The sequence below is a fragment of the Hyposmocoma kahamanoa genome, unplaced genomic scaffold, assembly GCF_003589595.1.
Source record: "Hyposmocoma kahamanoa isolate Upper Pololo Valley unplaced genomic scaffold, ASM358959v1 210, whole genome shotgun sequence".
Lineage (NCBI taxonomy): Eukaryota > Metazoa > Arthropoda > Insecta > Lepidoptera > Cosmopterigidae > Hyposmocoma > Hyposmocoma kahamanoa.
Genome location: NW_020653731.1, coordinates 13084633 through 13097066, shown reverse-complemented (window position 1 = coordinate 13097066; position 12434 = coordinate 13084633). Strand labels below are relative to the sequence as shown.

The following is a 12434-nucleotide window of genomic DNA, read 5'->3' as shown; positions in this document are numbered from 1 at the left end:
ATAGAATAGAATAGAATAGAATAGAATAGAATACATTTATTACATAACACCACAACACAATAATAAACAGTAAAAAATAAAAAGTAAAAACAATAAAAAAATAAAACAGAACTAAATTAAAACTAAAACAAACTAAATTAAAACAAACAGAAAATGAATAACAAAAAAGAAAACTAAATAAAATTAATTATAAATAAAATCTTAGCAATAAATAATTATGCGACCACAAAGCTGGTCAACACTATTGCTGTACTAAGTATGTAGATGTCATGTGTGCGGCTGTGGCGTATGTAATAGGATCCACTCAGCTAATGTCACCGCCGGGACAAGGCTGTGACGCTGATTTTCAGTGGACCCTGAATATTGGACTAGTGGACCCGATATAGCTGCCGTTTATCGTAAAGTAACGGAACGCTTATACCAGATGGTGTGGTACTTAGATCGTCCAGTGGATTCGTATTGGATGTCGTGCTCGAATGCGTTTGTCCGGCGATCTTTCTTGAGCACTCCACGGTCTCCATTTTTTGCCCGCAAGCAGTTCTTCAACAAAGAAGAGTGGGATCACTACTTCTGAAATTATTGTAAAATTACATTTAAATCATATAACATGCAAATTAAGTTCTTAAAACTACTTGGGGAAAAAAACAAAGTCAAATGTAATGGTGACTACACTAAATTATTCATAATTTGTAAAACACAGATCTAAATAATCTCAGTACAGAGTACTAAAAAACGGACCTCAAAAGTGCATATAATTACCAAGTGCGCAAACCCGGATTCATCCCCTAGTTCGCCACTATACGGGACTTGACACGGGAGATAATAAAAATCGGTTCTCACTACTCAAAGTATATTGAGAGAAAACGCCTCGAATTGGAGAATAGCAAAATCAACCATTAAAATAATTTGCTCCTTATAATAAAATTTAGGCGCTATTTATAAAAATGAATCTTCATGCGTGTACAGCCACCCTTAGCGGTGGATGATTTTCTTCAAAATTAAATGGGATCACTATGGAGGTACCATCTTTCCAACAAAAAAAAGAATCATGAAAATCGATTTACAAATACCGGAGTTATCGCGTAATTTACATACAAAAAGAAACGCAGTCGAATTGAAAACCTCTTTCTTTTTTTGAAGTCGGTTAAAAATGATAATACAAGAAAAAACTTAAGTTTGTTTCTACTAAATTTATTATATTTTATAAAAAGTCGTATAATAAAAGTAATTTTTTATGATGTTAGTAATATAGTCCTGCGAGGTTGTTAGTATTTTAAAAATTATCCTGTATATTGATTAAAAGTCTCACTCTTTGGTTAGCCTTCTAACTTTGTGGTTTTACTACATATGGAAAAGTCAATGTAGTTTAAAAATAAAATCGTCTATGTTTCAGAGGGCCTTATCGCCACCCTGAGCGCTAAGCTGGCGCCGCAACTGTCGCCGCGAACCACCCGCCGCGCCATTTCCACGATCACCTCGGCCGACCCATCGCACAAAATCAAAGGTAGCAAACGCTGCACCGATCTTTTGTTTCCTTTTACTTTTAAAAACAGCTTCCTCATTTCTAAATAAAATTGGCACATGATACAGCATTGTCTTCCGTATTTGCAGAAAATCCCGTATTTGACGTGATTTTACGTTTACATTGTTTTAAATAGACAGTTAAATAATAAAAATAATTTATTTCAAGTCACTTGGACCCTTCTGTCTTAGTTACAATTTTATTAAATAATATTTGACACAATAAAATTTTGTACAGTTCAATTATTATAGAAAAAAAATTACAAATTTAATTATTACAGAATGAAATATAATAAATTAAATTATTAGGTACGGAATTAAATTAAATAAATTAAATTATTACACAGTTACTATTCCAAATACGATTCCAATTACTACTTTCATCCAATGCGTCTGGATAGAACAATAAAATTTAGAGGTATATAATCTTCAGGACACCATTGTCACTGTGCTGCAGGCGATGTGTCAGCGATGCCGTTTTTTGCGGATTGTTGCATTAAACCGTCCATTCGGGCATCTCGGCAAACATGCCTGACGCGCTGCCGCACCGCGGTAGACGCAATAGTATCCTGAATATATTATTTTATATTGTATTGTACCAGTAGAAGCCCTCAGGAGTTTTAATGGCCCGAACATTTGTAATTGCTGTTGTGTCTTTTAAATCACTCTTGCGAGTATTAAAAACTGATTAATAAGACTTTAAATTTTCTATTTTATTAATTTTTTTTAATCGTTACCACATACAAATAAGTATCTTTGTATCGTTAATCTGCACCTCACTTGGAGATTAGGGCTGTCACGTTGTTATTTTAGTTATACCTACAGATTGTAAACATAATTTGAAAAAATTAAGGTGTAATAACAGTATTCTCATGCTTTTGTGGATAAATCTTTGTTAAATATAGTACTTAATTAATGCATTAATATTTTTATACCAGCATGAAGATGCACTGACGTAGGTACATGACTGAGAAGGTTTTTCAAAAATCTCTTACCAGTATGAAATTGAATACTTGCAGGGCCGAAGTCAGCGGCAGTGCAGCCCGCGTTCCTAGACAAGCTATCAGCTACAATTGAACAGCAGAAGCGCCAGTTGGACTCGCCCCGCGCCAAAACTGTGCGGGATATGATCAATGCGCATACGCAGGTATGGCATGAATATACAGACAACATACATATATTACCATTAGTAATAGACTTTTTTATATAATAACAAGTCATGCGCCTGATGCCAAGCTACACGTCCATAACAGTCCTATGTGCTTGTAATTCAACACCCTTCCCTTCCAAACCGGGACGCAGTAATATTCACATTATTGCTTGGTAGCAGAAATAGATAAGGTGGCAGAACTTCCCTGGACGAACTCTTTCACAAGGATCTATAATGCTACTAAAAGATATCCTTCTGGCAGTTGCAAGCTACGATGTGTCGTCATATTGTGGTTTATTATGTAAGTTATACGTAGAAAAACTAATATATCAAGGAAATGATCGTGGGACAGGAAGGAAAAAGGCTTTGGAATATATACGTTTAAGGACAAACAATTTGACATTGAACCATTTTTCGGTTCCGAATATGGCCGCAAGGGAATTGTTAATGTCGCCAGGATATGGATAAAGGCCACATCTGCAGAACGGCAACTTTTTCTGGAGACAGGTTTAACGTTAATCTAATTTGTCGATAAGTTTTTTATGTTTGAATAGAAGAGTTATATTATTTGTATAAAAGATTTTTTTACCTATTGGTATTATACAAGAATATAATTATGCAAGTTTTTCACGCTCCTATTAAATTACTTAAGCGGTGTTGTTTGCAAAGCGACGATATATATAAATTGTTTCACGTAGTTCGTATTATGTTAAGGACTTGTATGTATGTGATAAAACACTTGACGCATTATCACACGTGGTCTTAAATTAACTTGTAAAAAAATTGTGTTATTGTCATTTTACATAGGTTTTCCCTTATTTGCAGAGCCTTTGGTGGCATTTCACATGGCTATTTGTATATGCGCATTTGATATATTTGGCAAACAATCAACATGTGTAAATAACGTGTGTGACAAAATATTTGCCTTTTTTGCCTCTTCGACAAATACAGCCAACACTAAAATCGCGTTATCGTGCGCTGGTTGGTTGGAGCTAAATAGGCAAATACGCAACTAAATCTTCCACACTATAGTCATATTCATTATTTTAACTCATTATTTGGCTCCATGTTTACACAGTCATATTTTTTTATATATAATACTAAGTAACGGCACCAACACATCGTGCGCCTAATGGTAGGCGATGCGACTGTCCATAACAGTTGCAGTGGCACTCAGAGGTTCACAAAGATATGAGGGGCACTGCCACCACCACCACTTGACCCGACCACATAAGGCATAAGCTGCAAGTCCCATGTGCCTGTAATTTCGCCAGCACCCTTACCCTTCGAAATCGGAATTCAACATTACCGCTTGGCGGCAGAAATAGGTACGATGGCAATACTTCCCCGGACGGACTCTTTCACAAACACTCTACTGCTACTCATGTACAACATGACTTATTTAACCACGAATTTTGAATGACATAAACAGTGACTTATGTAACGTGATGCAATGTATGAATGACATAAACTCAGAGTTGTAACTTATGATATCATTAAGTTTTTATTATCATTTAGTTATTGAATGTCAGGACGTTTCAATACCGTGATGATTAAATTATTTTTTGTGAAATGACTCCACTAGTTTGTTATAAATATATATCTTACCTATTTCTGCCGCCAAGTAATTACTGCGTTTCGGGTGACGGGCACAATGGCAGTGCTGGTCAGATATTTGCTGTTTAAAGCTCTGAGTGGCGATGTAACTGTTATAGGTAGCGTGTCGCTTATCAACAGATGCACGACTTAATCATTCCTCTGCCTCCGTGGCCGAACGGTCACCATGCCGGACTGCCACGCAGAGGTCCTAGGTTCGATTCCCAGGCCGGGAGAAATATCTGTTTGGCCTACATTTGTTGCTCTCGTGGGTTTGGGTGACCGTCAGGATGGCTGGTCGCGCGTCGCATCTGGCACTGAGTTCAAGAATTGCAACCTATTTGCTACTATTTACTACCTTTTCTAAATAATTGCTACCTTTGATATATTCTGAGAAATAAAAAAATTATTGACCAGCCATTCTGACGTCAGGATGGCTGGTCGCCACTTTGTTCAGCATGAAGGGAGCAGATTTTCCAGAAGTATGTATTACCAATAATTGGTACCTATTTGCGAATTAAAAGTATACGCTTCTTATTTACATTAGTTGAAAAATATCTGATTGAAAATTTTACGAAGAAGTGCCTGATTAAATTAAAAAAGCAAAAGTTTTTAGTGCTTTATTGCCATAATACAAAAGGCAGGCGTTGATACTTCTTAGTAAAATTTTCAATCGTTTATATTTTTTAACTAATGTAGATAGGAAGCGTATTTACCTTTAATTCGTGAAGGTAGCAAATAGGTTGCAATTATTGGTAATACATACGTCTGGAAAATCTGCTCCTTTCATGCTGAACAAAGTGGCTACCAGCCATCCTGACGTCAGAATGGCTGGTAATTTTTTTTTCTCAATATATCAAAGGTAGCAATTATTTAGAAAAGGTAGCAATTCTTGAATATACACTCAGTCTTATTCCAGAACTCTACTCAATACTCAAGTCAGGACTTGAGTATTGCAGTGAGCACTGAAAATCATACTCAAGTCCTTGCCATTAGGGTCGTATTTCCAGTGCTTGAAATCATACTCAAGTCTGCTCAAATCCTGACTTGAGCATTGAGTAGTTCTGGAATACGACCCTCAGAGCCAGTTGCGACAGGCGATCAGCCATCCTGACGGTCACTGAGTTTGGGTGTAATTTGTGGTTGTCTATATGTGTGTCCATGGCGCCCGCGTTGCTTTTAATTTCAGGAGAAAAATTGTCTTAAAATTTAATGTAAATTATAACTGTTTTATAAAAGAAAAATGAACTCAAAGGTTCGTGACGTTACACCTAGTTGCTAAGTGTTATTGACATCGGTTTTATCTCCTAATTTGCCATCCTTAGAGGTGGAATTTTTCAAATTCGAATGAGACCGCTTCTGAGAGACCTTCTTTCGAATAAAAAAGAATCACAAATATTGGGGTAACCACATGACATACACACATTAGCAGCAGTAGAGCTCCGTTGTGAAAGATTTCGTCCCGGGAAGTACTGCCTTACCTATTTCTGCCGCCAAGCAGTAATATTAGCATTACTTCTTTATTTAGAAGCGTAAGGGTGCTAGTGAAATTGCAGGCACATGAAACACTTGTCATCTTCTGTCTCGGGGTGACGGGGCAGTGGCATGGCACTGCAACTGACATGAACACGACTTCGTCCCATCACTTGATATCATAAACAAAGAAAACATTACATTCCCTACATTAAGATGGTTAAAAAAATTGCTTATTCATTCGTCATCGAGTTGAGAAACTCTTTTTCTAAAGTCGGTTAATGATTAACCATTCCAGCCTGACCCCCGCCAGTGCCACACCTCGCTTATGGAGCAGATCAAACGCGGTGCGACGCTCAAGCGAAATAAACACTGCAACGACCGTTCGGCCCCCAAGATACGCTAAAGGGACTAACTAAATATACGGACAGGTAAATACATTTCAATTTATTCCTAGAGGCCGCTATACTGGGTGACACGAGGGGAAGTATTTTACATATTGTACATCGTTTATACCTCCTATAAACGATACTTAATTTGTGACCTGTTCTGTAAAAACTAATTTTATGACAAAATTCGTTTTTTTTTATTTTCAAATTTTGTTTTTTGTTTCTTAATTTTTTTATCACAAAATTCGGATAGCATAATATTAGTCAATAAATATGGCTGTTTACAAAAATAACAGAAAGTGACCAAAAAATAAAGATAAAATATTTATACAAAGTAAGTTTTCTAACAAAATGAATTGATCGTTGAAAGACCAAGTACAAAGACACGACGCAAGCACATAGAAGAATTCGTGAGGTCCGTTGGTTCGTTCCGTGGCTTAGTTGGTATAGCGTCTGGCACGGTATGCAAGAAGACGTCGGTTCGAATCCGACCGGATCGAAGGAATTTTTTCTGAGTGTTTTTTCTGAGTGTTCGATCTTTGTATTAATAATTATAACAAACTAGTGGAGTAATTTCACAAAAAATAATTGAATATCAATTCAATAAAAATTTAATTAAAATGAATTGATGTCACGATTCGCTAACAACAGGAATTAATTAATTCTAAATCCGATGCTCGTACATTTTCTTATCTTATTTACATGAATATTCGAAGTAATACGCCAACATTTTGTTTTTAACTCGTCCACGTAAACATATTCTATGATTGGTTGTAAATAACTAATTTTTTTCAAAAACAAGCTAGTTACATACACTCATCAGTGGCGTAAAGAACAATAATAATTATTTGTGCTATGAAAGCGTATGTAACACTGGATCGCAACAATAAAAGTATATTATTTTCCGTGTTCACAATAATATAAAGAAAAATTATCCAAGTATAAAGGTCACACGAACAATAAATTAATTAATATCTGCAATAAACTATGGTTTATATACCTATGGACGCACTTATCTGACCTACTTGAACAGTATCTATAAACTGCAGCTATGTTTATTAAAGTTAATTGTTCCTTACGACGTAAAATCAAAATTTAAGATAACTATGACAAATTACTTAAGCTACAATGCTATTCGTATGTCAGGAATCATCCGATCATTTACCTTACCAACGTATACTTTGCCGGGATACAACAACGTATATGGAATGTGCAGGCCGGACTACATGCAACCAGAAATTCTGAACGTTCTACCAGCCAGTGCAAAGTGACATTGAGGGCCATCACCCTCTTGACATCTCAAGAAATGCAAAACCATTTTAAAGAGACACTACCTTGGTTTGTAGTATAATATCTATAGCACTTATGTAAATGTAGACATATACTCTTCAATTTATTAATATTATAGTGAATTGTAAGTTAATTTAAGTGTCAAGCTTGTTAGCTCATCGCTAGGTGGATAGCCAACTAAGTTTTTACCTAGCAATAAAAAAGAGTCGTTTTTTGTGAAATTTGTTTTTGAAATTGAATAAATAAATTAAAAAAAAACATAATAAATTAATAAGTATATCGCCGGCTAGCATTCGTTTTTAAACGCAAACTTTACCAACTTTACCTTCGTTAGTAACATTCAAACAGAAATTAAAAGAGCATTTCCTTTCGAAGTCGAATCACATAAACATAAACTAACAATTTGTTTCATAATAGTATATATTGTGTTTATATGTTAATTTATGTATATTAAGTTTATGTAGGTATATTTATCATTTTTACTTATATTATCGTCATTTATATTAAAATTTTAATTGATTTATTTATTTGACAATAAACTACATACTGCTTACAGAAAATCCGAACGTAAAAGCAATTTTAAGGCTAACTGGATAGTACTTAAGCATAACATCACAATTGTATTACAAAATAATAATAATATTACTATATACATATTACTATTATGTAAAGTATAATTGATGCATACAAATAGAATAATTACATGGAATTAAATATATTGCAAGTACATTATAATAGGGTCGGCTGGAAGAGATCTCTTCTGTAAGTAAGCTCACCTTTGTATATGTCCATTATGACATGTGTTTTTAATGTATGTTCTTTGTGCAATAAAGAACTTATTGAAAAAAAAAATTCTCCTACATGTACTAATATTAGTTCCGAGATTCACCGCTAGATGGCATTGGGATCGAGATAGAACGCGCTATCAAAGTTACGCGCGTAAACCATGACATCCTGCCATAGAAATTTTGAAGTTTAACTTTGCGCAGAGGCAATATCGTAACCGATGAGGTTTATCCGAGGTGCGATTATTGCTAGTTGAAAACTTTACCAATACCCCGCCAAGTGGACGTGAAACACCGTCCGCTACGGCAATTTTTGAATGGCTGTTATAGCCTAATAAATTATTATATACTGTATGTACAGAAATCGGCTAACTAGACATGGGGAATAGCGTTACATTTCTATCGCCGACTGTCTTTCCGGTTCCAAAAAAGTCACCGTCGCAAGCATCATCAGTGATTTTGTCACAACTGTTACTTCCGTGACCTTGTCACGCCTATAACTTACATCACGATATACGGTTTTAGCGAGCGGCTTGTTTCTAATACTTATAGCCGTTTTTTATAGAATGATTTAAGTTTTTACTCCCTTTGTAATAAGTTTCAAGTCCATTCAAAAAGTTGATTTTGTATGTAATGTAATTTTGTTTGTTACTTATTTAATGCGAATCTTTGGGTTGTTAAAAATAGCAATAAAGTGTATGTAATATTTCTAATAGAATACACAAAGTAGATTATACATAAATATAAAATACCAACTCTTCCTATAATAAAACAAATATACAAAAATATTTTACTTTGTTAACAAATAGGTTTATAGTAACTGCTGCAGATTTTTGTCATCCGCTCTTTCTAGTAGTAATAAGCACCTATGACCCTTGTGAGTTATCAAAGAAAGTCATCCTATTTCACTCACTCCCATCGCCGAAATGGCCCGATTTGAAGAGAACTACAACGAGTGGCGCGCTCTGTCACCACGGAACGAGTCACGGTGATACTGTTTGACGGCGGATCATCGTGATTTTTTCATAGTGACGTTGTTTATCATCCACCTCTACTGTTACGTACTGTATGTACAGAAAGAGGCTTACGTCTTGAACAATAAATAGTCTTCAAAAAAAGCGCAGATGTATTTTTACTTAAAATACATCTGCGCAATCAAATGGGTTGGGGTGGGGTGCGGGTAGGGACTGCGGGGGAGTATCGTATCGAGTAAACTTGTGCCCGCTCGGTCTTTAGAGGGAGCGATCCCAATTAGTTCGATCGGATAATTAACTAATTCGGTCTTTTAGTTCCTTAATTCAATGCCATGAGAATAGGAACCGTTTCGATCTTTGAAGGACACGGAATGAATTTAACCATACGAACGATTTATAGATTTAAATAGGAATGTTTTGTTTTCCCTCTTTGCTATTTTGTTATACTTTTGTGTTTTTCGAATAAAGATTTTTCATGTTTACAATTATTTTCTTTGTATTATTTATAATTTTATTTAAAAAAAAAACATATTGTGTATATTTGTTGTTTTTGAGTTTGTTGCTTTATATAGGAATGTTTATAAAATAAGTAATTTAACACACTTCCACACCATTCGATAAAGAAAATAAAAGTAACTATGAAACAAATCTATTGCATACTTTTAGATTTATATTTCGGTCTTAATGAAACCTAAATATTTATTTAAGTTTCTGTGGTCCTAAACGAGCTGGCAAAAGTTCAATCGTGCATCTAACTCGAATTTGTACTGAAAGCCATGGTAGTCCAATAGTGTCTCGTCCGCTCAATCTCGCCTCGCGTCTGTGAACTGAAAGAACGAAGGAACTAAAAAGACAGGTAACTGATATGATCGCCTCGCGTCTGGGGCTTTGCAAACAGGTCCCATTCCGACTGAATTAAAAAGACCGTGCATAAGGAACTAGTTCCTTTCGGTCAGGGTCAGGAATTAATTCCTGTTAGTGCTTAGTTCATGAACTACAATAATAAATTAAAATTACATGTTATTAATAAATACTATTGCAATTTAAATGAATACTTTGATGACAAATCAAAATACTAATGTTATAATAAATTTGAATAATAAGTAAATCTTAATTATATACTATAAAGTTATTCTATTGTAATCTAATTAAATTTAAACCTTCAAGTGACATAATTGCCTATTATATGACGTATTTCTTATTATATGACATATTATTTATTTTATATTATTATTTGATAAATAACAATTTTAATTAATAATTGAAACCTTGGCCTACCTCTGCTCTTATTACTGTCCCTAATAAAGGGCTCATATGTGTAGCATTATTTTAATTTTAAGACATGTATATACCATATGAATGCAATAAATATATTGAGAATTGAGTACTCAAGCCTAGTTATCAAGCGTGTGATTGGTAGATCAGTTGACACTTGCCTAGTTGTATCCCGCATGGCGTCTGTGTCCCGCTGACATCCGTAAACAACCGCGCGCATTAAGCTATATTTTTTACATATACCCAGAAGGGCAACAAAAAAATAAAAATACGATAATTATATTACACGTCGTGATAGCCTAATAGTCTAAAGGGTTAAGTCCGGGCTCGTACCTCTGACTTTATCGGAATTTATGTGCGAAATTTAATTTGAAATTTACCCTGAGCTTTTCGGTGAACGAAAGCATCGCGATAAACCTGCATGTCGAAGAAGGCTCGGAACCCTAGAAAAACTTTTCCCTTATTGGGCCAGCGTCGCCAACCCCCATTGGGCCAGCGCGGCGGACTACAGCCTAAATCTTCGCTTGAGAGGAGACCCGTGCTCAGCAGTGGGACGCATAATTGAGTTGATGATGATGATACGAAAATATAGCGTTTGTTATGTTTCTATAATACTCTGGAGAAATAACATAGTTCAGATAGGGAAAAATCATTACGCGAAGACTTGAATTTTAGAAAGAATTATACGAAAACATTATTTTATACAGCAGGTTTTCTAGTCGGGTTTCTAGTTTTCTGTTTTTGTTTGACAGTACTACCAAATACAAATCGAAAGTGTCAAATAATACACCAAAAAAGTTTATTTTTATAAAGTAAAATAAAAATATTTGCGATCTAAAGCTATAAGTGACACTACAACTGTTATAGGTAGGGTAGGTTCGTTCAGTCAGTTGATATCATAAAAAAACTAACAATTATAATATTTTAAGACAGCATTAGCAAGCTAATATGAAAATCAAATCGAACGTATCGATTAGTAGTACAAGTAATTAGCATGCATCGAGTATACTATAACCAGAAATATTGACAAAATGACATTTATTTGTTTGAAAACTATTCTGCCTTATGGCTTATGGTGCTATATTTCTTAAGAGTTCGTCCAGGGAGGTACTGCCTACCTATTTCTGCCGCCAAGTGGTATTTTGAGCATTACTGCGTTCCCGTTTTGAAAGGTAAGGGTGCTGGTGAAATTACAGGCACATGGGACTGGTCCACTTATGTCGCAGGGTGACGGGTGCAGTGGCAGTGCTCCTCAGATCTTTGTGATTTAAAGCTCTGAGTGGCACTGCAACTGTTATGTACAGGCGTGACGCTTAGTATCTTAAACAAACTTTATGCTTATTATATATTAACGTAACAATATAATTTCCTGTTTGTAATATTTAGTAACAAAATTGTTGCCGAGCCACATTAGGCACATACTGACTGATGTGTGTCAAAACATCGATGACGTATTTTGACGTTACAAATGCAGCTTCTATGCGGTAAATAGAGAACGACAATTGACATACTGTGTCTGCGTACTCGTATGAATAATGTTAACTTACATCGAAAACTCTTACGTGCTAACAAGGAGTATATAACCAATCGGAGCGCAGTTGTCACCGTAATGATTTGGCAGAATAGTTTTCAAACAAATAAATGTCATTTTGTCTCTATTTCTGGTTATAGTATACTCGATGCATGCTAATTACTTGTACTACTAATCGATACGTTCGATTTGACTTTCAAATTAGCTTGCTAATGCTGTCTTAAACTATTATAATTGTTAGTTTTTTTACGATATCTACTGACTGAACGAACCTACCCTACCCATAACAGTTGTAGTGTCACTCATAGCTTTAGATCGCAAATATTTTTATTTTAGTTTATTGCATTATTATTTGTGAAAGACACGTCATATACAATATACTTAACTGCCTCCGTGGCCGAACGGTTACCATACCGGACTGCCACGCAGAGGTCCCCGGGTTCGATTCCC

General features: G+C 35.2%; 1 protein-coding gene and 1 non-coding gene across 3 annotated transcripts in view; both read left to right on the top strand.

Moving 5' to 3' along the window:
- LOC113227450 overlaps positions 1 to 6179 on the top strand; it is a 324353-nt gene extending 318174 nt beyond the window's left edge. For both annotated transcript variants that reach the window (XM_026460380.1, XM_026460379.1), the window contains 3 exons: positions 1394 to 1504; positions 2541 to 2668; positions 6039 to 6179. In XM_026460380.1, coding sequence (XP_026316165.1) covers positions 1394 to 1504; positions 2541 to 2668; positions 6039 to 6146 — 347 coding nt within the window. In that variant the 3' untranslated portion in view covers positions 6147 to 6179. The remainder of the gene's footprint in view (positions 1 to 1393; positions 1505 to 2540; positions 2669 to 6038) is intronic.
- A 2217-nt stretch (positions 6180 to 8396) lies between these two features.
- On the top strand, positions 8397 to 8535 carry LOC113227500. The gene has a single exon (XR_003310204.1). It is a non-coding gene; the product is annotated as a U4 spliceosomal RNA (small nuclear RNA).
- Positions 8536 to 12434: the final 3899 nt, after the last annotated feature.